Source organism: Lacerta agilis, chromosome 3 (genome assembly GCF_009819535.1).
Source record: "Lacerta agilis isolate rLacAgi1 chromosome 3, rLacAgi1.pri, whole genome shotgun sequence".
Classification (NCBI taxonomy): Eukaryota; Metazoa; Chordata; class Lepidosauria; order Squamata; family Lacertidae; genus Lacerta; species Lacerta agilis.
The window spans coordinates 101,782,058-101,806,266 of record NC_046314.1 but is presented as its reverse complement, the minus strand read 5'-3'; the positions used below and the strand labels follow the sequence as shown (position 1 = coordinate 101,806,266).

General features: G+C 45.9%; 1 protein-coding gene across 3 annotated transcripts in view; it reads left to right on the top strand.

The window, feature by feature from the left end:
- The window catches only part of MERTK (MER proto-oncogene, tyrosine kinase), a 53,222-nt gene that overhangs the window by 9,080 nt on the left and 19,933 nt on the right, over positions 1-24,209 (top strand). For 2 of the 3 annotated variants that reach the window (XM_033144979.1, XM_033144977.1), the window contains exons 4-9: positions 939-1,112; positions 4,490-4,576; positions 7,913-8,028; positions 17,430-17,613; positions 19,574-19,725; positions 23,788-23,941. In XM_033144979.1, coding sequence (XP_033000870.1) covers positions 939-1,112; positions 4,490-4,576; positions 7,913-8,028; positions 17,430-17,613; positions 19,574-19,725; positions 23,788-23,941 — 867 coding nt within the window. The remainder of the gene's footprint in view (positions 1-938; positions 1,113-4,489; positions 4,577-7,912; positions 8,029-17,429; positions 17,614-19,573; positions 19,726-23,787; positions 23,942-24,209) is intronic. The other variant, XM_033144978.1, reaches the window with a different exon arrangement.

The window sequence follows — 24,209 nt, the reverse complement described above, 5'->3', positions numbered from 1 at the left end:
TGCTTATTTCTGATTACACGGGGCCGACTTGTAAAACGCTTTAGCAAAAGATACGTCATCAGTTAGCTATGGTTTTCCCAGTAGTGATGTACGGAAGTGAGAGCTGGACCATAAAGAAGACTGATCGCCGAAGAATTGATGCTTTTGAGTTATGGTGCTGGAGGAGACTCTTGAGAGTCCCATGGACTGCAAGAAGATCAAACTTATCCATCCTTAAAGAAATCAGCCCTGAGTGCTCACTGGAAGGGTAGATCCTGAAGTTGAGGCTCCAGTGCTTTGGCCACCTCATGAGAAGAGAAGACTCCCTGGAAAAGAGCCTGATGTTGGGAAAGATGCAGGGCACAAGGAGAAGGGGACGACAGAGGACAAGATGGTTGGACAGTGTTCTCCAAGCGACTGGCATGAGTTTGGCCAAACTGCGTGAGGCAGTGGAGGATAGGGGTGCCTGGCATGCTCTGGTCCATGGGGTCACGAAGAGTCGGACATGACTGAACGACTGAACAACAACAACAACAACAACGTCATCAGTTTGCGTTTTTAATTAAAAGCTTTTTTTTTCAAAAGAAGTGTTGCCATTTAAAATGGTAGGGGGAATGGGGAAGCCCATCAAAGAAAAGGAAATAAGTGTCCAACTCATAGTTATTTGTCTCTTTCTCTCCCTTCCTTTATGCTAAAGCCTCATTATCACCTCGATTCACTTGCCAGAGGAGCAAGGAGGGTCTGCCAGTTGCCCTTGGCTCTCCGGCAAATGACATAATTGCTCTGGAAAGAAAAAAACCCAGGATACAATCCCCCCCCTCCCGCCCCTGGTTCCAGATCTGAAGTTTGCCATGATGGGATCACCCCTATTGATCTGTGTTATTACAGTTTGCTCTTGGGAGTTTGCACTTGGTCTCTTAAGTCTGCCTAACCGTCCTTTCTCTCCTGTTGCGTGGCAGGGCTGCCGTACTTCATTAAGCAGCCCCAGGGGCTGAACGTGACCCGGAACACGCCGTTCAATCTCACGTGCCATGCTGTGGGGCCCCCTGAGCCCATTGCAATTCACTGGCACTGGAACAGCAGCCAAATTACCAAGAAAGCGGACATCTCTCCATCTGTCTTGGCCGTGCCAGGTGAGCCGAATAGTTTTCGAGACAAGTCCATTTGATGGGCTCTTGTGCCTTTAGTTGGTATGTTGAAGAAAGAATTTTGTCAGCTGTTGCTTGCTGTCACCATCCAAATACTTTGGAAAGCAACATCCAGCATCTCTGACTGTGGACCATTTTATCTGGGCTTCTGGGAACTGAAGGTTGGGGAAGGCTGTTCTAGAGAGCTATTGCTGTTCTAGGCTGTTCTAGAGAGCTATTGCTGGGGGGGGGGGAAGGAGGGGCCCTTGAGGCATTTCCCCCCCTTGAGATAGCCACACAATTTCCTTAGTTTAAGGGATTGTTATAATGGGTGTGGTCCTTTCAAGTGGCGTATCTGGTCCTTTAAAAAGCCTTTGAGAAAATCGTTTCAGTATTGCAGAATGTGGTAAGCATTTCCTTTTTTTAAAGTATTTTTTATTAAAGATTCTCTTGATTTACAGAGGTATGTGCAATGTCTCTCTCATATTTTTTTCCATGTAACATTTTTACAAGTCAGTTTTGGTTGTTGAGACATTAGGAAGAAAAGGGGGAAAGAGGTGGGCGGGATGGGGAGGTGGGTGGGGTATGGATGACTATGTTTCTATTTTCCTTAATATATGTAGGGTTTGGTGTCAGCGTTGTTTGTGTAGGTTCTCTGTTGTTCGCTTGTGCTCCTTTGGCGGTGAGAGAGGTCGGGGTTGGCACAGGGTGTGATTGTTCATTTGTGGTTGGCTGTGGTGGTCTTTGGTTTCCTGTATGAATGGGGTGGGTGGGTGTTTTGGATCAGGTTAGCCATATTGATTTGTATGCTGTCGGTAGATTTTTGTCATTGTCTTGTTGGGCTGTGTGTGTGATGAAGGGGAGCCATACCGGGGTGAAGGTGTCTTCTTCTGTTAGGCATTTCCTTTTTTAAAAAAAACACAAAACGTTTTTAAATAGCTTAGCTAATTTTCTCAGTGAAATCACTTGCAAGATTTGAGAACTCAGTAGGCATCCGAAGAGAGAAAGAAGGAGAACTCTAGTTAACCAGGGATTGCCTTAGATTGCAGTGTTTCTTTTGGGCTTTACTTTCTGCTGACCTGAATGAAATCTCGCCTCGTTCCATGGCCGCACGTCTTGTTCTCTGAAGCAAGCTACTGCTTATCTTGCTTGGCTTTAAGCCAAAGGCCTTGCAAACTGCATGCTTGGGAAATCTGAGGCTCTTCAGAAATTTATTAGGAGTTTCTCAGGAAGGAGGCTGGAAACCTCGTATCAGTAACAGCTGTTTGGCTGTAGAAGATGCTGCCTTGGAAGAAGCTCTCCATACTGGAGGTCTTTAAGCAGGAGTTGGGCAGTCATATTTCAGGGGTGTTGTAGCTGCGCGATTCCTCCATTGACTTGGAGGTTGGACTAGATGACAGCAAAGAGCCCAACTCTAGCTTCCTGTGCTTCTATCAGCCTTGTAAATTAGACTTACCAAAGTTACTAGCCTGCCAAGAGACTAGTCTGTGTTTTCTTGCTGGTCGCCGAGGAGAACTTTTATCCAGCATGGAAGTGCAAGCTGCTAGCCTCTTAGCAGGCTAGTTTAAAAATTGCCTTCTTCCAAGGTGGAGGAGGGATGGGTGGATTAAGAAATGAAATAGATCAGAATTTAATGCAACGTTAAATTATCTAACTTTGGGTACGTGATTCCAAGTGCGGTATTTTAATCTTCCCGTGATTCAGCTGGAATGAGGAGAACGTTCCGCTGAGTTATCCCTGGAGAGATACAGATTTTTGGCCGCGGGAAAAAGTTGCAGACCTTAAAACATCAGGAAAACTTCTGCTGTTTCAGCTCTGCAAAAAAAGTATTCCCTGGTTTTTTTGTTGTTTTTTGTTTTGTTTTTTAAATTTAAGTAAAAGAAGGAAGTTGTCTTTTTAAAAATCAGGTCACCCCAGCCATCTACAAATAACTCTGTCCACCCACCAGCCAGACTGCACAGCACTTCCCACAGGAGGAGAAGCCACAAGGCGAATTCCCTGCCAAGCCTTGCTGCTTGTTCAGCTCACATCAGTTTCAGCAAGTGCTTGGATGGAATAATGCCCCACTTAAAGAGAGGGCAAGAACAGGGCTGGGTGGATCACATTGTTTCTTGCAAAGGACAAGTTGTTGTTTTTTACACCCAAGCAACATAAAAAGGGGGGAGGGGAAATCCTCAGTTGTCTCTTCTGCTTTTGGCTTTGTTGCTTCTCAAGAAGTGAATCTTACCTCTGCCCAAAGCCAGAGCCTTCCATCTTAGGTGGAACTAGGCTGGCCAGATGGGGGGAAAAGACAAGGCTTCTGCACCTTTAATAGCTGGCTACCTGGTAAACATCCATCTTCTGCACACCACTATTAAAGGTATAGGAGCCCTGTTCTCTTTTCCATCTGGCCACCCTAGGTAGAGCTTAAAGTAGAATGAAAATGAATGGAAAAGCAGTGGTTTTCTTTATTATAGCAACAAAAAACTTGTATTGCCCTGTCTACAAGCCCAAGTGTCTAAAAAACACATATTCGAGTGCAAATTGGAAGACTGTCCTACTATAGTCAACTCCTGAGTAAGTGTGTATAGGATAGCCTTACAATACAATCCTATGCAAGTCTACTCAAAAGTAAGTCCCATTGCATTACTGGCAGCTCACTTGGGCAGAGGGGGAACCTCTTTCCTTCTAAAATGCGAAACCAGTGGCCATCCAGATGTTATTGGACTCCAGCTCCCTTCAGACTTAGCCAGCATGGCCAATTGACAAGGAAGATGGGAGTCATGGTCCCAATAAGATATGATAGCCCACACAGCCCCTCCCCTGCCTGGTGTTACCTCTGCCTTTGTCCTCTCCTGATGTTTTGGACTACAACTCCTGCCAGCTAGTCTATAACATCTGGAGGCTACCAAGTTGGGGGAGGCTGCTGCTGTAAAACCAACCGAGCTGGCATGGTTCCTCTCTTATTCGCTGACGGTTTGTCAGACATTCTCCATTTCACGACTTCGTCCTCCGCTTGGCCATATCTACAGCAGACGGCACGGGCAGGTTTTTAAATATCTCTGTCAAAGCATTCAATCACTTCTTTGGCAACGGGAAATAATTTTACGAAAAGAAAAGAAAATGAGCCAGTCTTTTCCCGCCCGCGAAGAATCTCCCTTGCGGTTAGCAAAGTGCCACACTTGAGATGTTTATCCAAATCGTCACAAACAACACCTGGGGGGTCGGGTTCCTTTCTGTGGTCTTGTGTTCAAGAAGGAAGCCGAGTTGGAGGAGAAGTGGTTTCAATGGCTTTTTCTTCCTTCCTCTGTCACAATCCCGTTGGCCACCTTGCTGACGTTCGCGTTTTGTTCCACCTTACTTTGATTTTTATGATTTATTGCCTTGTTTTAATTGGGCTGCAGGTCTTAACGAAACTGCTGTTTTCCACTGCGAAGCTCATAACGTGAAGGGCGTGGCTACATCGACGGAAGCCCGAATCAATATAAAAGGTCAGCCATAAGTATGACATGAGCTTGATTGTTCCCGCTAAAGCCCTGCGAGTGCATGCCTGCAATTCTTGACTGCTTAAAACTTGCCCAGGTTCAGATATTCTGCGATGAGCACAAGGGGAGTGCTGAGAACATGCCTGTGTATATCAGTGGGAAGCTGCGCAGCCAATCTCTGGACAGCATTTGTTCTGCGCGATTTTCTCAACAATCGTCGTTAGCGATGAGGTGGAGCCTGAAAGATGATTCAGACTGAAATTTGCAGATCTGTCACGATGACCCCCAACATTCAGAGTGAAAATAAGATAAGGCTCTTGCACCTTTCGTAGTAGGCCCAAACTCTATCTTAAAATGCCTGCTGGAATAAGTGAATTTTTTATTATTATTGAACAGCATTTTTGCATGCTATTTTCCCTAAGACACATACTTTTATGCATGCTAATAGACACTGTATTTGCTTGGGGAACTGCCACCACAAAATTGGAAAAAGTGACCATTTAGAACAGCTGTGTTTCAGTTAGTGCACTGTTTCGGGAAGAGCAATTTAGGGAATTTGGGGTTAAAAGGCAAACAGGTTTGCCCCAGGGATGGTGTCCTGCAGTGATGAAGGCTCCAGGAATCTCCTACAGTGATGGAGCAATGGAGTCTCAGGTCCTCTTGGGACTTCTGCAGTGGAGTCTTCTGAGTCAGAGGGTACCAGTGCTACATCCTCAGGCCAAGGAATCACCAGTCCTGAAGGTTCGACTGATAGCAGGAGTCTGGGGGCTAGTCCTGCATGCCTTTCCTCTTGAGGTTCTGGGTCCTCACCTCCATCACCCAACGAAGAGGAATGCTTGTCCCTGACCCAGCATGTGGTTACAGCCATGTCAAGGCAATGATTCTTGCTACCTCTGCCCTTGCAATGTTTGGAGAAACCTCTAGGTCAGAGCTTTCCAAACCTTTCATGTTGGTGACACACTTTTTAGACATGCATCATTTCACGACACAGTAATTCAGTTTAAACTAGCAGACCAGAGGTTAAACTAACCCCTTTCCAGCCTCGGGAGGAGTGCAGGGAGCGTTTGCACAACACACCTACACACTGCAGCCGACACACTAATGTGTCACGACACACAGCTTGGAAAGCTCTGCTCTAGGTCCTATTTGGCCCTCATTGATGTCATTGGAAGCATGATGGGGGTATGTTGATTTGGGGTGGGCCTGAATATTAAGTAGATTGATTTAGATTTATATATTTTATCTGTTATGATTGACCCCAATTTAATTTGGGCAGAAGTGGATCCTCTTGTCCCCGATTGACACACAGTGTAGGGGATGTAATGGGAGAGATTTTTTTTTTTTAAGATCCTGGGATAGATGGTCAAGTTTGTTAAGGTATTCCATTCAGCAGCAGTCTAATGTAAAAATAAAAATCCCCTTTCCTTTCCTTTCCTTTCCTTTCCTTTGTTTGTTCTCCAGGGATCTTCCTAGATTTAGGACTCAGAAGGAACACAGTTTACTTCTAAATAAGGCAAATTGTTATTTTGGGTCCTGAACAGAGATCATACTTAGCTGTGCTTTGCTATGTCTCTTGCAATGTGTTCCAAAAATAGTTCATAATTCTGTAATTCCTCAAATGGTCAACTAATAATTATTCCATTATTTCTTTCCAACCAGTTCCCCCCACCCACCCACCCGCCATAAAACAGATTTTGAAATTGCGTGTTTTTTCCCCATGGGACCAGAGGCACAGATCCTTATGGATTCTCATCATTTTTACAAGGGATTCTCTCAAATCCACAATCATAGGTTGATTGTTCTGTCATTGGTTGTTGTTGTTTTTTGTTGTCATCCTATTTAAAATCACAAAGATCTGTAAATTGGATCAATGGTTTTGTGGTACTGTCAAGCACCAGATTTTTTATTTGTTTTTAATTGCGCTGTCTACTGGTGTAAACTTTAATTTGATGCTGACCTTTTTGGGGGGTGGGGAACCTTGAGCAGAATCACACAAATCTGTATTTATCCTAATGGATCTGACTTTTACCCAGATTTAACAGGAAAAGCAAGCAATATGTCTGTGTATTCTCTCTCTCTCTCTCTCTCTCTCTCTCTCTCTCTCTCTCTCTCTCTCTCTCTCTCTCTCTGACTCTCTTTTCTCCCTGTCAGAGTAGTGGTGACTCAGGGGAAGGAAGAGAGAAGCAATTGGGGTGGGGGTTGTTGCCCAAAACACTCTCTCAAGACTCCAAATGTGTTCAAGGTTGGTGATCCCTGAATAAACTGGTTGCCAAGCCTTTAAAAAAAAAAAAAAACAACCTCTTGTTTGCTTGAGACGGATTGGCTTTTGGCTTGGATAACACTGTTTCTATTATTTTTCTAAAATTACTTGAGTTTCTAGCTTGCTCTGGGAGCTAACAGCAACTTAAAAATAAAACTGTATAACTCAATATTCATTAAAACCAGACTGTGACGATGCGTAGATGTATAGTCAGGAGCAATGTGTGTTTCTGGAAGCAGATGTTCCTGCAATGTCCCTTCAGTGCCCTGTCTGGTACACTCATACAGAAGAGACCTTCAGATACTTATTTAAAGTCCTTTATGGGATCTTTGTCCTCTGTAGCAGAATAGCAACACTTAAGGTGAAAACCAGAGTCCCAGGTAGTGGTCAGGATGCTGCAGAGCTCAGACTTAACCCTCTCATTATCCCTGATCTTTAGCCGTGCTGGCTGACACGGGTGGGCACTGAAGTCCACCCTCTGGAGGGCCACAGCTTTCTCATACCTGAGCTAGAGTGTTGTGCTTAGATTCAGGAGACCTGGGTTCAGATCCCTGCAGGCATAAGCACTTAAGAAGATCCCTGCAGGATCAGGCCACTGACTCATCTAGTCCAGCATCCTGTTCTCACAGTGACCTGAATGCAACAGCACACTGTCCCCTCTGCAATGGTTGTGAGTAAAAAAAAAAAGTGTGGGGTGTGTGCTTGGCAGGCCGGGATGGGGGGGGACCGCATAAACTTACCCTGACCATCTTGGAAGAAGATAGGGACAAACACAAAATAATATTACTAAATGTCTTTTTTGGCTACCATCCTAAGCACACTCCCAGACTCTTAAACCCCACTGAATACAGTGGAACTTGATTTTGAGTAAACCGGCATATAAGATAGTGGGCACTGCCTGGTGTGGGCAAGCGGATCGCTTGGCCGTTTTTATTTCTGCCCCCCTCCCCAAAGCATAAAATCCAGCAATTCTGATGGTTTTGCATGGTGTCCAGAAGGCCTGGCAATGGTACGTGTGTGTGTGTTGTGCTGGCTGCCATACTCAAGCACTATTGCTGAAGATCTCGCTCTTTCTAATGCAGGAATCCCATCCCCTCCTCTTGAGGTGCAAGTGAGGAGCAGGGCAGCTCACACGATAGCAGTGTCCTGGGTCCCAGGCTTTGACGGCTATTCACTTTTGAGCCGCTGCAGAGTTCAGGTATGCCTTTTTTCGTTATTCAGCATTTGTGTGGTCGCTTTTACCTGATGTGGTACTTCCACTGCCTTCCTTTACAAATCTCCTCAGAAGTAAGTCCTGTTGGGGCTTTCTCCCAAGCAAGTGAGCATAAGGCTGCAGTCACTGATACTTCCCTGCCCTCTGTTGCAAGGCTGCAGAATATGGGGGGATGTGGCAATTCTTCTGGGTGCACTGCTGCTAATCATGATTGCCCTGCGTGTCTTAGTTTGCCTTCCTGCAAAGGGAAGCTTGAAAATAGAACAAGTGTTACGCAGAAGGTAAATATATCTAGACCCTGCGATGGTCACCAGCTGTTTGGACCTTGATGTGGTTTGTTCTTTCGGCCTGTTCTTCGTGTTCATCTTTTGGCTGGACGGGAAATGATACTTTGCATATATATTTTTTAGCATTGAGTACGATTTTTACTGTTTGGGGTTATTTTTATCGTATTTTTTTTTTGTAAGTCATAGAATCATAGAATCATAGAGTTGGAAGAGACCACAAGGGCCATCCAGTCCAACCCCTTGCCAAGCAGGAAACACCATCAAAGCATTCCTGACAGATGGCTGTCAAGCCTCCGCTTAAAGACCTCCAAAGAAGGAGACTCCACCACACTCCTTGGTAGCAAATTCCACTGCCGAACAGCTCTCACTGTCAAGAAGTTCTTCCTAATGTTTAGGTGGAATCTTCTTTCTTGTAGTTTGAATACATTGCCCCGTGTCCGCTTCTCTGCAGCAGCAGAAAACAACCTTTCACCCTCCTCTATATGACATCCTTTTATATATTTGAACATGGCTATCATATCACCCCTTAACCTTCTCTTCTCCAGGCTAAACATCCCTAAGCCATTCCTCATAAGGCATTGTTTTCAGGCCTTTGACCATTTTGGTTGCCCTCTTCTGGACACGTTCCAGCTTGTCAGTATCCTTTTTGAACTGTGGTGCCCAGAACTGGACACAGTATTCCAGGTGAGGTCTGACCAGAGCAGAATATAGTGGTACTATTACTTCCATTGCTCTAGACGCTATACTCCTATTGATGCAGCCCAGAATTGCATTGGCTTTTTTAGCTGCTGCATCACACTGTTGACTCATGTCAAGTTTGTGGTCTACCAAGACTCCTAGATCCTTTTCACATGTACTGCTCTCAAGCCAGGTGTCACCCATCCTGTATTTGTGCCTTTCATAATTTTTTTTGCCCAAGTGTAGTACTTTACATTTCTCCTTGTTAAAATTCATCTTGTTTGCTTTGGCCCAGTTGTCTAATCTGTTAAGGTCATTTTGAAGTGTGATCCTGTCCTCTGGGGGGGTATTAGCCACCCATTTGAGGCTCTTCTTAAAGTAATGAATAAAATTGAAAATAAAGAAGAAGCTGCTTCTCCTCTATTAACCTGGGTTCCTGGAAGCCAGGCTTGGCTAAAAGAAAAGAAAGCAAAGGGTGGATAGAAAGAAAAAGGGAGATTCGCCTTCCTCATAGCTGGGAGTGATATGCGCAGCTGGCATTTTCAGTTCTTCTTAAAGACAATTATGGGTACATAGAAGGAACTCCGATCAGAGTTCATAAGTGAGTCATCTGAGCTACCAAGGTGCAAGTGGCCGCTGTCAATTTTATGGGCACAACTTACAAAAAGCCTGGCGTCAACTCCTTCAGTGTCTGCCTGCAAGAAATTAAACAGGAAGTGCCTGGTGATGACTGGCTCAGTCACCCAGGTGAAACGGCCACACAGCTCCCTTCGAGTTCATTGATTTATGTGATGGCCTGGGAGTCAGACTCTGAGGCTGAACCTGAGGGATCCCAGCCTGCACAGGATTCCCCGCCTCCAGAACCAGCTGAGCCGGGGCCAGGGCTTGAGCCTGAAGGATCCCCACCTGTGCTGGATCCCCAGGTGCAGGCACCAGCAGAGTCTGCTCTGGCTCCTGATGGGAGGGAGGACCCATTGCCTGCAGGTGCTCCACTCCCAGCTTCTTCAGAGGAAGCTGAGGCAGCCCCTGGGTCCAGTAACCCACCAGCCTCTCCTGAGCTGCAGAGGCTCAGGGCAGAGAGGCGAAGGGAGATAAGTGCCTACAGGAGGAGTGCTCGCCTCCAGGCCCGGAGGAGAGGCGAGTCTCCGGAGGATCGGGGCCGCCCTAAGCATAGGGCCAGATAAAAGCCAGCCAGACCCAGCCCAAGTTGCATGAGCAACTTAGTTGCAAGCGTGTGCTCAACCTGCGACCTTGTGCCTGAACCTGCCTTGGACCTTGACCTGCTCCCCGCCGGATTGACCTCCTTTGGACCCCTAGACCCAGGACTGGACTTGGACCTCGCTTCATGGACAAACCCTTGGGGCCAGCACAATTTACTTACATCCATAGCCCGCCCCTTCCGTAAGGGCAGAAGATCCCAGCGTAACAGAATGAAACCTTGCTGTCCCACAACTTCAAGTCCTTTGCAGACCTAACCCAAAGCATTGAGGGCCAGCCCAAACAGGCAGACCTCAAAATACTCCTGAAATGTCCTCAGAGGGGGCGAGTTTCAGGTGCAAAGGGGTTCTATAACTGGGACAGGCACAAGCAATGGCTCTCTTTCGGCCTTGCTCTCAGGAGCTGATACCGTAAGCTTTTTGCAAACATCCACTCCAGGTGGAACTGAGTGCACGGTGGGGAGAAACAAGGTGGCACTTGCTAGCTGGGCTTTCATGAATTCTGATTCAGCTCATTTTATTGGTTTATATAGGGCTTTTTTTTACCAGTATTTGTAATATGTGTCTTTTTGAAGCAATGGCCTGTAGGTTATGCAAATAAAGTTTGTTGTTGTTGTAGCTTGGCTTTCAAACTCCACATGCTCTAGGCATCCTTTGTGCCAGGGTCTATGTGCATACACCCAAAGTCTGCCTATGCACAAACTGCCCTGGTCAACAGTATGGATCGGGATTGTATAGTTACCTGTGCCAGATTTTGGGAGGCCTTGAGCAAGAGGCTCTCATTGAGGCCCCCCCATCTCTAAGCGGGCACAGCTATAAGATGACGGTAGTTTGCATGCAGAAGAACCCAGGTTCAGATGCATCTCTGGGAGAGAAACCTGTCTAAAACTCTGGAGAGCTGCTGCCAGTCCGTGTAGGCAGTACTGAGCTAAATGGTCTGACCTGGTGTCAGGCAGCTGCCAATTTTTTTATGATACTGTACAGAGGACACTTTGGATCTCCTTTCCCCCAGGAGATCAGATGAGGTCCCTTCTTTTTAATGCTTTTCCTGGAAGCAGAAACCTTTTTGTCTGCCAAGTTGTTGAGTTGTTAACTCTGGGTTTTATGGCGATGAGTTTAGGTTTTATTGCATGTCGCCTTGAGTGCCCTCTGGCTGGGATGGTGGCTGGAGAAAACAAAGCAACAGAGTCAGATCCTGCCCCTCCCGTGAATTCTGCCTTAACTATTTCAACTTTGTTGTACCGGCGAAACGCTCTGCAGTTTGAAAATGGCCAGAAGTTATTGAGTGAGGCACCGTCTGCTTAAGCATTTGACACATTTCACAGTAACGCTGAACGCATTTTATCTCGCTTCCCTTCGGTCACGCCATGTCAAATGAACAGAACTGTGTGGATGTTGGAGCGCAGCCAAATAGTTTTTGGTATCTAAGCGGTTGGCGTTTGGGCTTTCTCAGAAGCCGCCGGCTTCACAATAACAGTTTGTGTGCATCCTAAATTCCTGGGGGTGGGGTGGGGGGTGGGCTGCCCTCCTCCACATGGTTAAACAACTCGCATCCCACCTGTATATTAGGGCTGCAGCCCCTAACGTAGCTGTTGAATGCTGAAGCAGGGGGACGCTTGCTTGTTTATTTCGCCTGGAGAAATGGGATACGAGGAACAACACTCTTGCCATCTGGCATTTATGACCTCGAAAACACAGGGATGCTTCAATTATTTCGTTGTTGCCATTTCAACCCATGCTTCCTCCAACAAAAGAGCACAGAGCAGTGCAGAAGGTTTTCCCCATATCCTCACAACGACCCCGCGAGGTAGGTTAGGCGGAAAGCAGATACCCGGCCAACCGCAGGTGGACAGGGGTTTTGAACTAAGTTCTGCCTGCTCTGTTAACATTCTGCTCTTTACATTATGCTGCTGGTGGCAATCCACATCCCATGGAAGCTGCTAGTTCAGGCAACAAAACACCTATGCATGTTCTGAGTGGCTGGGAGAAGACTGATTTGCTGCTGGTGATGGGGAAAGGGGTGTTTGGAAAGCATGCTAGCGATTGCCAGAAAAGCAACAGGATTTCTCCGGTTGGAGGCAATAAGCTACAGAGCCACGAATTCGTTACTGTCCAGCTACACATTTATACACAAACTCAAGTAACTGCATCCTAACAGCGCTGTTTTCTTCTTTTCTTTATTAAGAAAGGATTTCCCAGGGGTGATTTTGACTAGGAGAATAGCAGCAAGGGAGCAGGTACTTGTTCCCTCGATCCCTTCCTCACCCCTATCGTTTTTTGGCAGAAAACATTTTTTGGAAAACAGAAAAATGGGGCAAGGCTGTAACTCAAGAGAAGGGCACGTGGGGTGGTATTCAGCTCAGTTTTACTCCGAGTAGTCCCATTGAAATTAGTGGATCTAATAGATCGTGGTCATTCATTTCAACGGGTCTACTCTGAGTACAACTTAATTGAATACCACCTGTGCTTTGCAAGCAGGCAGTTTCTGCTTCAGTTTCTGGCATCTCCTGGTAGGATTGGGAAGGAACCGTGGCCGTGACCCTGGAGAGCTGCTGCCAGTCAGTGTTGACAGTATTAGCTCAATGGACCAAGAAGATCTCTATGTAAAGGGATGAAAGGAATGGAAGAAGGCATCGTTTTCCATTCTTCCCTGTATTTGTCACCTGCACCACCGCTTCCATTCTGCTGCAGTCCGCCTTCTGCCACAAAGTATGCTGTTCATCTTGCTGCCCACTGTGGTGAAATTATGTAACACACTTAATTTCGTTGTTCCACTCCATTCATTTAAATGCAAAGGAAACTCGATGCAAATGGCAGGGGGCTTAAATTCAATGGTGTATTGTTTGCAGACCAAAAGGCAACAGCAAGAGTAAACATTCGCTGGATTGATTTCCGTTCTGGACATTGGATGAATAAGTGATTTCTGCTCTTGTTCCCGTCAGAATTCGCCAACGTCCCTAGTTACTGTATAAAATTAATTTTTGCACCAGCTAGGTTCTGTGCAGAACAGAGGAAAACCCCAGCCAGAGATCTCATAGATGCAGAGCCACAAGATCTCATGGATTAGTGACCGAGCAAGGTGAGGCTTGATTACCCTCGGAAGTTGCCATGATTGGCTAAAGCAAGTCACAAGGACTCCTGGCTGGAAGCCACAAGCCCATTGCTCCCGGTTCTTTCCATGGCTGGTTGTAGACCAATGGAAAGCCCCAGGATGCAGGCAGAAACCCAGCGTCCGGGGCAATGCAGGGGTGCAGAGTCACATCCGCACAGCAGGCCGCCCTTTGTGATCATGCTACGCTTTTAAATAATTGTTTCATTCAGCTGAGGAAGTGCCCTTACATGCAGATAACTGGACAGCATCAGGATTTCCTCTAGCTGGGGCTTGTTCCTAAGAAAGTTCAGGGCATTTTGTTTTCCATATCTCATTTTGCACAGATGTATTCCTTCTAGTGCCGAAACATAAAAGCATCTGTGAGCCTGGTTATTGAGTTTCCTATGTGATATTTCCACGGTATCAGCTTAAGCAGCACCAGCTGCCTTTTGGAAACTCTAATAAGCTGCTTTTGTGAGTTGCGGTGGGTGGATCAGGAACAGGGTGATGCCCTTCCTTTCTTGATGTTGTCACGTCAGTGGAATTTGATGCCGCATTCCTGCTGAAACTCCGGAAATAGGTTGGAAAATAAAAAATATTTTTAAAAGAAACCCTATGACTTAATATTCTGTAAGAGGCCACTTTCTTCTTCTTCTTTGGCGATCACTTGTAGCCGAGTAAGATTGTCTTCCATAAACACGGTTTTAACAATGAGTCCGTAAGTGATTGTAGAGGCCACACGTCCTTCCACAGTGGGGACATAGGTTTGCAGGTGGGAGTTGATCATGGTGTGGATTTGCCAAGCGTGCCTTCCTCTTAGCACGTTTCTCCCTTGCGTCCTGAGTTCGAGTGTCTTCAAAGCCCATGACACCTTTGCTAAAGGCTGTTCTCCAACTGGAACACTCGCAGGCCAGTGTTTCCCTGTTGTCAGTGTTTATACTACATTTTTAAAGATTTGCCTTGAGACAGTCTTTGTTGACCACCAGCATTACGCTTTCCATTTTTAAGTTCGGAATAGAGTAGTTGCTTTGGAAGACGATCATCAGGCATCCCGCACAACATGACCAGTCCCAACAAAGTTGATGTTGAAGAATCATCGCTTCAACACTGGTGATCTTTGCTTCTTCCAGTACACTGATATTAGTTCGCCTGTCTTCCCAAGTGATGTGTAAAAATTTTCGGAGACACCGTTGATGGAATCTTTCGAGTAGTTGGAGATGGCATTTATAAGTTGTAAGGTCCTCGGTTAGTTGCTCATGAGTAAGCAGGCAAAACTCCAAGTTTCCTTTAATAGTTTTATTGTGCAAACTATGTACAGTGCAGAGCTAAAAAGTTCATGTCTGTATCAAGCGTCGTTAGAATCCGGGAATGGCCCCTTCCGGTTCTGACACCAACAAAAGAGTTTCGGTATACGGAAACCCCGCCTCCCATCCTTTCGTTTCAGCCCTCGATGCCTTGGGGGCGCCGGAAGCTGCATGTCTCCCTCATCGCCCCTTGAGCTAGGGGAGTGCAGGGTCTCTCCAGCATCCTCAGAGCCTCTTCCCTCCATACCCTGAAATGCATGCCCCTCCCTGCTGGAAGCCTCGCTGCTTCCTCTGCTGCCAGAGGAGGTGCTGCTGGTCAGGTGGGGCCGGGGCTCTCTGTAGCATCCCGAGAGCCCTTCCACCACCTTGCGCTGCGCCGGGGACAATTCCCTGACATAAGTGGTCCATGTTTCACAAGCATATAGTAAGGTTGGTAGTACAGTAGCTTTGTAAACAAGCATTTTGGTTTCCCTGCGAATGTCCCAGTCCTCAAACACTCTGCACTTCAATCGGGAGAAAGCCGCACTCGCAGAGCTCAGGAGATGATACTATAAAGGAACAGAATTTCTGAATTTGAGAGCATTCAAAATCCCCAAGGCAATACCGTTTTTAGAGCTCTTAGCATTTGATACTCACAAAACCAGGCCAGAATTACTATGGTGTTGGTGTTTTTAAAAGGCGGTGTGATTTGGTTTGGTTCCTTTCCCTGGACCAGATGGCCTCAGACACCTTTGGGGACACAAGAGCCAGTAAGGTGATGGCAAATGAAATACACCAAAAACAGAAACAGCCGGTCTTAATTACTCTCCCGTATTTGCCTGCCAGAGCATCTGCTAGCATCAAAGGCTGCTTAATTTAGGTTTTCTGTCTGGTGGTGTGCAGCATTGAAGTGAATGCTGCCAGAGATGAGCAATACAGGCAGGGGGGATGAGACTGGGTTTTTGCAAAAAATAAATAAATTAAAAATAAATATAAACGTGCCCTGTACAATCTACTTGCCTTGTTTTAATGATAATTTGAGAGGGGCAACAAAACAGAGAAAAATGGTTCTCCACCAAGGGTGAGGGTAAGAATCATTGCCTTCACTTTTATTTTGCTGCAGGTGGGAAGGCCACTTCCGCCCTCGAGCAGGGGGTGGATTTGCGGGCGTCATGACCCGATCACGCAGGCGGGGGCTGGGCTCAGCCATTGCACGATTGGTAGAATATCCGCCGCATCACTCAAAGGCTGACCAACCCAGTCGCCCGGGGGGCGTGTCTTTTTTTCTTTAAGCAAGAGACGGGCGGTAATCTCTCCCACTTTTGCCCTGCTTCCCAGCTGTTTAGGTTCACCCACACACCCGCCCTTTAAGTTTAGTTTTCGACATTGCTATGGACTTTGGTTGGTTGCCTTGGTTGGCCAGGGGGCCTAGCCAAAGGGTTTTTGTTTTGTTTTGTTTTTGTTTTGCCTACCTCGTAGCAAATCGTCACAACTCTTGGTTTGGCGGTTGTTGTTGTTGTTCAGTCGTTCAGTCGTGTCCGACTCTTCGTGACCCCATGGACCAGAGCACGCCAGGCACGCCTATCCTTCACTGCCTCTCGCAGTTTGGCCAAACTCATGTTAGTAGCTTCGAAAACACTGTCCAACCATCTCATCCACTGTCGTCCCCTTCTCCTTGTGCCCTCCATCTTTCCCAACATCAGGGTCTTTTCTAGGGAGTCTTCTCTTCTCATGAGGTGGCCAAAGTACTGGAGCCTCAACTTCAGGATCTGTCCTTCTAGTGAGCATTCAGGGCTGATTTCTTTGAGAATGGATAGGTTTGATCTTCTTGCAGTCCATGGGACTCTCAAGAGTCTCCTTCAGCACCATAATTCAAAAGCATCAATTCTTCGGCAATCAGTTAGGCGTTGGAAAATCTCTATATAGGGGGAGGAGCGGAGGTAGTGCCATCATCTGCCCCTCATTTTGAAGGGTATTCCGTTAAAGGATTCCGGGGGCGTGGCACTGTCCGAAGTCTAGGGAGGTGAGGGCCTAAGGCACGCCCCTAACGCTGATCACTGGGGCAGTTCCGGTCGATACGCATCACTGGGATCCTTTCTGGTGGTTAACCCTTCCCGGATTTCCACCGCATGGGTTGGGGTCGGATATAGTCTGATAGGGTCCAATGCCCAAGCCAATACCGCTCAACACCCGTAACCAATAAAGTTGTGGCCTTTTCGCCCATTAAATTTATACGATGTGTCAGTGTCAAATCACGTGGCTAAATACAAAAACTAAATGTCTTTGCGAAAAGAAACAAGCAGACACCCTGCACACAAAAAGATAGCATGTCAGGGATAAGGGTTCTCGTTTCTCCCTGCCGTGCTTATTTTCTAGGTGCGGGGATTTGTATGTTTGTTTTCTCTCTGGACACATCTAGTCACACAAGCCCTCAGTATGAAGATTTACAGCCCATTTTACGACTCAGGCGAGAGCTAGGCCTAGGCAGATCCAGGAGTTTTTAATTGCTTTCCCTCTTCACGTGAGTAACACATGGAGAAACTTTGGTTTGACTCCAAATGTGTTTCTGAAGCTTGTGTTGGGCCTTGAAACCTCTCTTCCTCTCACCTTGGGCATTTGCTGTAGCTCTGCGGAAGGGAAGGTTTTCCCATGTGCTCAGCCAAGAGCCATTCCTTGTCGTACAACATGCTTATTTTCTGTGGCGAGAGGGCGGGCTTGCCACTTCTCTTCTTGCAAATTACTCAGGGCTGCTGGCAGATAATTGTGCCTGTAGCTTTGGAACTCCTTGCTGAATCATCTTTGCCTTAACCATTTTTGTTCTTCCTTTCAGGTGAAGGATGCTTTTGCACCCAGCAATGCCTCTGTGTTGGTTTTCAACACTTCTGTGCCCCCTCATCTGTACCGTATTCAGAATCTGGGGGCCGTGAAGGATTATAACATCCGTGTTTCTTGTATGAACGAAGTAGGCTGGTCTGGCTTCAGCCCGTGGATAATTGCCAATACAACAGAAGGAGGTTAGTAAGTCAAACAACACAATGCTATCTCGGTGAATAAAGTAGCCCTTGATAGCAGTATCATGTTTGTGTGTCTTTCCAATTCCTCTTAAGAGCTTAGAAATGTTTGCTCCCATTTTTTCTCTTCCTAACAACCCTGTGAGGTAGATTAGGCTGAAATATTGCGGCTAGTCCAAGGTCATCTAGTGAGCTTCACAGCCAAAGAGGGGTTTTAACTCAGGTTTCCCCAGCTGAAGTTCATACAAGGTTCCTTGATTTCGCTGTGCTAAAGCTCTGTCCCGTTTTTACAGCATTGCATTCAAGAAGACTCCTATCACATTTCCACATTCAACTCTATATTGCAGGGATGTAATATAGTCTCCCAAGAGACTGTGATCTACTTCCAGGAAAAAAACAACAACTTGGGGGGGGGGGTCATTTTTTTAGGGAGGCAGACCAAAGTGGTTGAGCTTTTTTCATGGTTGAACTTTCTTTGGGGGGGGGGCTTCTTGAGCTTTTTTAAACAGCAAGTAAGAAGAATAGTGGCCCTGTGGGTTAAACCACAGAGTCTAGGGCTTGCTGATCAGAAGGTCGGCGGTTCGAATCCCCACAACGGGGTGAGCTCCCGTTGCTCGGTCCCAGCTCCTGCCCACCTAGCAGTTTGAAAGCACGTCAAAAGTGCAAGTAGATAAATAGGTACCACTCCGGCGGGAAGGTAAACGGCATTTCCGTGCACTGCTCTGGATCGCCAGAAATGGCTTAGTCGTGCTGGCCACATGACCTGGAAGCTGTATGACGGCTCCCTCGGCCAGTAATGCGAGATGAGTGCCGCAACCCCAGAGTCGGACACGACTGGACCTAATGGTCAGGGGTCCCTTTACCTTTACCTTTAAGAAGAATAGCAATAAATAGCATGCCAACAATGCAGCCGCTAGCAGGCGAATGCAGCACTACAGCAGACACAGGAACGCCCATTAAACGCAACGCATGGAAAAACCGAGGGGGGAGGGGGCGGAGACATGATTTAAAACAATGCGAACGGTAAGGATCCCGCGATCGACCATGGTCACCCGGGGATCGACCCGTTGATTGCAGTCGACCGGTTGGACCCCCCTGCTATATTAGTATATATTGCAAACCATAGCCTATTCTGTGCTACCATATGATTATCCGAGATATTTCCAGGTTACACTTTTTACACATAGTAATAGTACATGTCATTCCTAACTTGTTGCAGCAGGATCCAGAATCTCTCCCCACACACACACACACAAGAGCCAGTATGGTGTAGTGGTTAAGAGCGGTGGACTTGTAATCTGGGGAACCAGGTTCGCGTCTCCGCTCCTCCACATGCAGCTGCTGGGTGACCTTGGGCTAGTCACACGTCTTTGAAGTCCCTCAGCCCCACTCACCTCACATAGTGTTTGTTGTGGGGAAGAAGGGAAAAGGAGAATGTTAGCCGCTTTGAGATTCCTTCGGGTAGTGATAAAGCGGGATATCAAATCCAAACTCTTCTTCTTCTTCAAGGTAATGCTTTTGCTGATAGGAAATTTATCATTATTTTGCCCCTACTGGGCCCAATGTACTGTCAATTAGGATAGTGGCCGCTACATGGGAATGTAGTTGTGCGAATGTTGTGGGCACCTATTGGACTGTGGCCGTGACATCATTGATGATGAGCAACGCACACACATACCCTGCTCTTGTATCTGTGCCATTTTCTTAGCAGATGGGTATTCACTTTCTGTGTTGCTCAAGCAGTGCATGTAGCCCTAAAAAAATAAAATAAAAATTAAGAGTGGAAGACACTAACAAGCCTTACATACCCTGTGCCTATCTTGTGATCTACTTGCATTTGTTTTTGTCTAGTTCTTTGAATGCTGTATGCTCCCACCCCAACAATTCTGCAGCTCACACCTTCCCGAAGTCAACTAAATGGGGAAATGACCAGCCTTCTGTTTTTCCACTGTGTGTTTTTCAGCTCCCTCTGCTCCGCCTGGGAATGTCACCCTCTCCGTCAACGAGTCCAGCTCTTCTGTGATCGTCACGTGGATAAGGCCTCCTTCTGCACAGATGAATGGTGAACTTCAAGGCTACAGCATCTCTCATGTGTGGCAGAATTCAGAGGTGTTTGTAAGTATTGAAACAATGGCTTCATTCACATGTCACCCTAAACAATGGTTAATGTTCGCCAAGGTTTTTAGACCAACAGGAAAGCTTGGTTGCCAAGCATGTTAGAATTGTATTTTATAAATCATAGATAAGCAGTAAGGCTGGGCCCAATGATCAACTAGGGTTTGCTAAACCATGGTTTTTAAACTATGGGTTAGTGTTACATGCAAACCAGGCCAGTGAACAACCCAGGTTCCTATTAACCAGAGTTTTAAAAGTTATTTTGAACACTGATTAAGGGAAATACAGGTACTGATGTATCGCATATATGCAGCTAAAGCAGAGTGGTGAATTTGCTCAGGGAAGGGGACGTGCCCTCTCCAAATGGCCCCAGATATTTAGCAGCAGTTAAGAGATTGAGGTGGCAGTCCTACACCCACTTACCTCATAGTTAGTCCTGCTGAACTCAGTAAGAACATATTTCTAAGTAGACACGCACAGGATTGCGCCATGAGGCTCTTTAAGTCTGCACTGCTCCAGACTTGGCATTCATCCCATATCCCTGGCTTTATGAGTGAGAGAAGAAGATTTGGCCCTAAAATCTTCAGCTGCTTGTAGCTTAAGAGGATGTTTGGGAAGACCCTGCGATCTAATATTTTGAAGCCTTTTGTGTTTGTTTATGAGAGCATTGCAAAAACCCTGCTGAACTTCGAGACCTTGTTGAGTGGGGAGTCTTACAAACAGCAAGCCTCACTCAGCCTTCCCAGCCTCTGAGCAGGGAGAGAACAGCAGTGAAGTCCCCACTTTGATCCAAAATGTGGTGGCCTGCATCAGAAAAATTGTGGCACCACATAGCTACAAGTCCCATGAGGAAGGAAAAAAGAAAACAATAAGTTTATACTTGTGATAGAAGCATGATCCAAAACAGATCCTGATTCCTAGTTTAGGTTTCCACTGAGTTGATTTTATTTATATTAGATTGGCTTTTTGAGTCCAAAGTTAGAAGTATTGAAAAGAAACTGCACCGCAGCTCTTCCAAATCCTATGCATGCCTACGCTGAAGTAAGCACTGTTGTGTTCATTGGGGCTAGCGCTCAGGTCAGTGCGCACATGTTTTCGTTGTTTTCAAATCTCCCATGGAAGGTGGGGGGGGGTGTGATTCATGCTTGTTTTCTGTACGACTTGAGTTTTCTGTTCCCTTTTTAATGTTTTTGGGATTTAGAACTCAAAGGGCTCAAACCGACTGAAATCAGCAAAGTGATGATATGGTCTTGTGACTAGTCTAGGGTGGAGATGCAAACTCATCAACTTGTCTTAACTAAAGGTCACTTCCTTCATCCTCAAGAGAAGGAAGGCGTAAATCTAGGCATCTTGCTGCTCTAGAAAAAAAAGCTGGATGCCAAAACTTTTCATATCTAGGCAGTTCACATTTTCCATGTGTAATAAAACACACTCCATTGTTTGCTCTTGAACATTCCTGAGTACAACAGAAAATCATTTGTCAGGCTGTAAGTTCCTAATCAGGGGTCAGCAACCTTTTTCAGCCGTGGGCCGGTCCACCGTCCCTCAGACCATGTGGTGGGCTGAACTATATTTTTAGGGGGGGAAATGAACAAATTCCTATGCCCCACAAATAACCCAGAGATGCATTTTAAATAAAAGCACACATTCTACTCATGTAAAAACACCAGGCAGGCCCCACAAATAACCTAGAGATGCATTTTAAATAAAAGGACACATTCTACTCATGTAAAAACACGCTGATTCCCAGACCGTCTGTGGGCCAGATTGAGTAATGGGCCCCGCCTGGTAGCCTGCTCCCAAAAATATCACTGGTTTGCTCATTTCTATATATAGGGTGCCTACATTCTGCATTGACTGATTGCATGGCAACATGTGCAAATGGCTTTAGATACCTATTAGGTCCATAAATTACCAAATAGCATATATTCAACACAAAAAACAGAGACCATTTGTTGTTGACAAAGGACAGCTGGACATATAAAGGGCCCCCATTACCTTCAGTTGCTTAGGGCCTCATCAAACCTAAATCCAGCCCTGCTCCAGATAAGCCACAAGCTGTAAACCAAGAACAAACCTTAATGGCTATATAAACAGATTTGACTTCTGACCCACCATCGCCACCCTTTGCTCCATGTTAACCAGTATCCAATCCCTCCTTTGTTAAAGCTTCCCCATTTTGGGGCGGTGTGCGCGCTAATCGGTCTATTAACGATCAGCTGAGAGCCTTAATCGTTTCATAATTTTGCCTAGTTCCTGTTTACACAGACCTTTGATACAGCCTTATTCAGTTGAAGCTGTGCTACCGTAACACATTGCCCTACAAAGACACTGGGCATTACATGCCAGCCTGCCAGCTGGACTGTGAATCACAGAAGTTATTTTCTGTGTGTTTTGGTTTCACCAGGAAGCAGGACCTGTCGTTCTTTCAGCTGTTCAGCTGACTCACCGGATGTCCAGGAAATAACAGGGAATTTACGGGAAAGGGAATCTCTTGTGTCAAATCAGATATGCTAGCGTTATTGGAGGGATATCTGGCTGGGATGCCGCTGCGTCACTTAAGCTTATTAAAACAATTTGCTTTGCTCCTGCGTAAAGCTGCTTTAGCTGTAAGTGCCCAAATGCCCATTTCATCTCTGGAGGAATTCTAGCTACAAGCATGGCATCCAAGATCAAAAATGGCACCATGCGTATCTGCTGCATTCCTATGTACACAAACAAATATCACAAATGTTAAGAGAATGCCTAGTTGACAGAATTGGTAATATTTTCGTTAATGGCAGTACCGCTTTAAACACAGGTAATTTCCAGACCATTAGTAAATGCTCAAGAATATCTTAAGGTTGCAGTCCTGTGCATGTTTACTTAGAAATAAGTCTCATTTTTGTTTAATCGGGCTTATTCTCAAGCTAGTGGACATAAGATTACACCCTGATGTTCTGTATCAAATGTTCATAGGCAAACATGTGAGATTCCTGAAGCCCAGTTATTTTGCCTTTTCTCTGTTCCTTGCATAGCAGCTGGTTTGGCCCCATTTGTTTTGTCTCCTAAGTGGCACTTTTTATGTGTTTAATTATATTTATTGATACTTGTCCAAAGATACACAAAAGTTCATATCCAACAGAAAGTATCTTTTCATAATACACTGAAATAAAAGAGATGTTTAATCTAAAAAGGAACGGAGGTGGAAAGAAGAAGAAAAGAGTAAAAAGGGAAATAAAGGAGGGAAGGAAGAACAAAAGAAGAAAGAGGTGAAAAAAGAATAAAGAAAGATCAAAAGACTCCTGTTCTTTGTCCTGCAGCTAAATATCGTATTCACTCATAAAGTTCCAACCACTCTATCTTCCATAAACCAATTTTTTTTTTCAGTCTTCAAATCCAGATATTCCAAGTTCATTTTCTCTTTCACACACAAAAAACCCACAAATAATAAATATCAGTAATGATTTTTCTCTAATTAAACACATTAACTTTGTCTTTTAAGTGGCACTTCTTGCTGGGAATATTCCTGCGGCTTTGCAAATTCAGAAAGGAGTGGGAAAAGGCTGAGCACAGGGAGAGAAAGCAGGGAATTTTACAAACCGTTCCCATCCTCTGCTTTCTGTTAGCACTCCAGTTTGGGGAGTTTTTCGTTCGGCCCCCTTGCCCTGCCCCAGTCTTGATTATTTGGCTCTGCCTGTAAGGAGGACAGGTTTGCAATGACGGGGCTTGATGGTCCACAGCTGGAAGCTTGTAGAACTGGGTAAAATTTACGTTGAGTTTTGACTCTGGCAGTAAGAGCGTTTACAAAGGAATGCTGGCCAGCTCCGATCCCGTGCTTGGGGTGCTATCTTCACGGAAACTGTAGCTCTCCATGAATCAGTAGCTGTTCCCTTGACATGAGCGCTGCCTGTTTATGTTCAGCAAACAAGCATGAAATCTAATCTGGAAGTCTGTTGGATGGGGATAAATGTTGGGTTTTCAGCTAATCATTTAGTCTAATGGGAGGAAATGGGTCTACAAAGGGGAAAGTCTTTCCCCCTTAATTCCTCTGCGTTTTAAAGAACTTCTCCCCCTTTGCAGCAGAATCTCTCTTTGCGTACCGGTAGAGATTACAGTGCCGTTCACATTCCAGTCGTGGCCATCAATGCAACCTGCCTGGTGCGAGTAGCTGCCATTACAAATGGCGGAGTCGGGCCGTTCAGTGATCCAGTGGCAGTTTTTATTCCAGGGAATGGTAAGTTGGAGACTAATGTAGTGCGATAATGAGCTAAGGGACACTTGCAGCCTGGCAGTATCTTCGGGTGGAATTCCGTCGCCAACCTAGATGTCTTTAAAAAGAGGATTGGGCGAATGAACAAAGCATAAGGCTACTAGCCACATTGGCTGTTCTCGGCCTCCACGGTCAGAGGCGGAGATGCTTCTGAATGTCCGTTGCTGGGAACCACAGGAGGGGAGAGTTTTCTTGTGCTCGGGCCCTGCTTAAGGGTTTCTCACAGGCATCT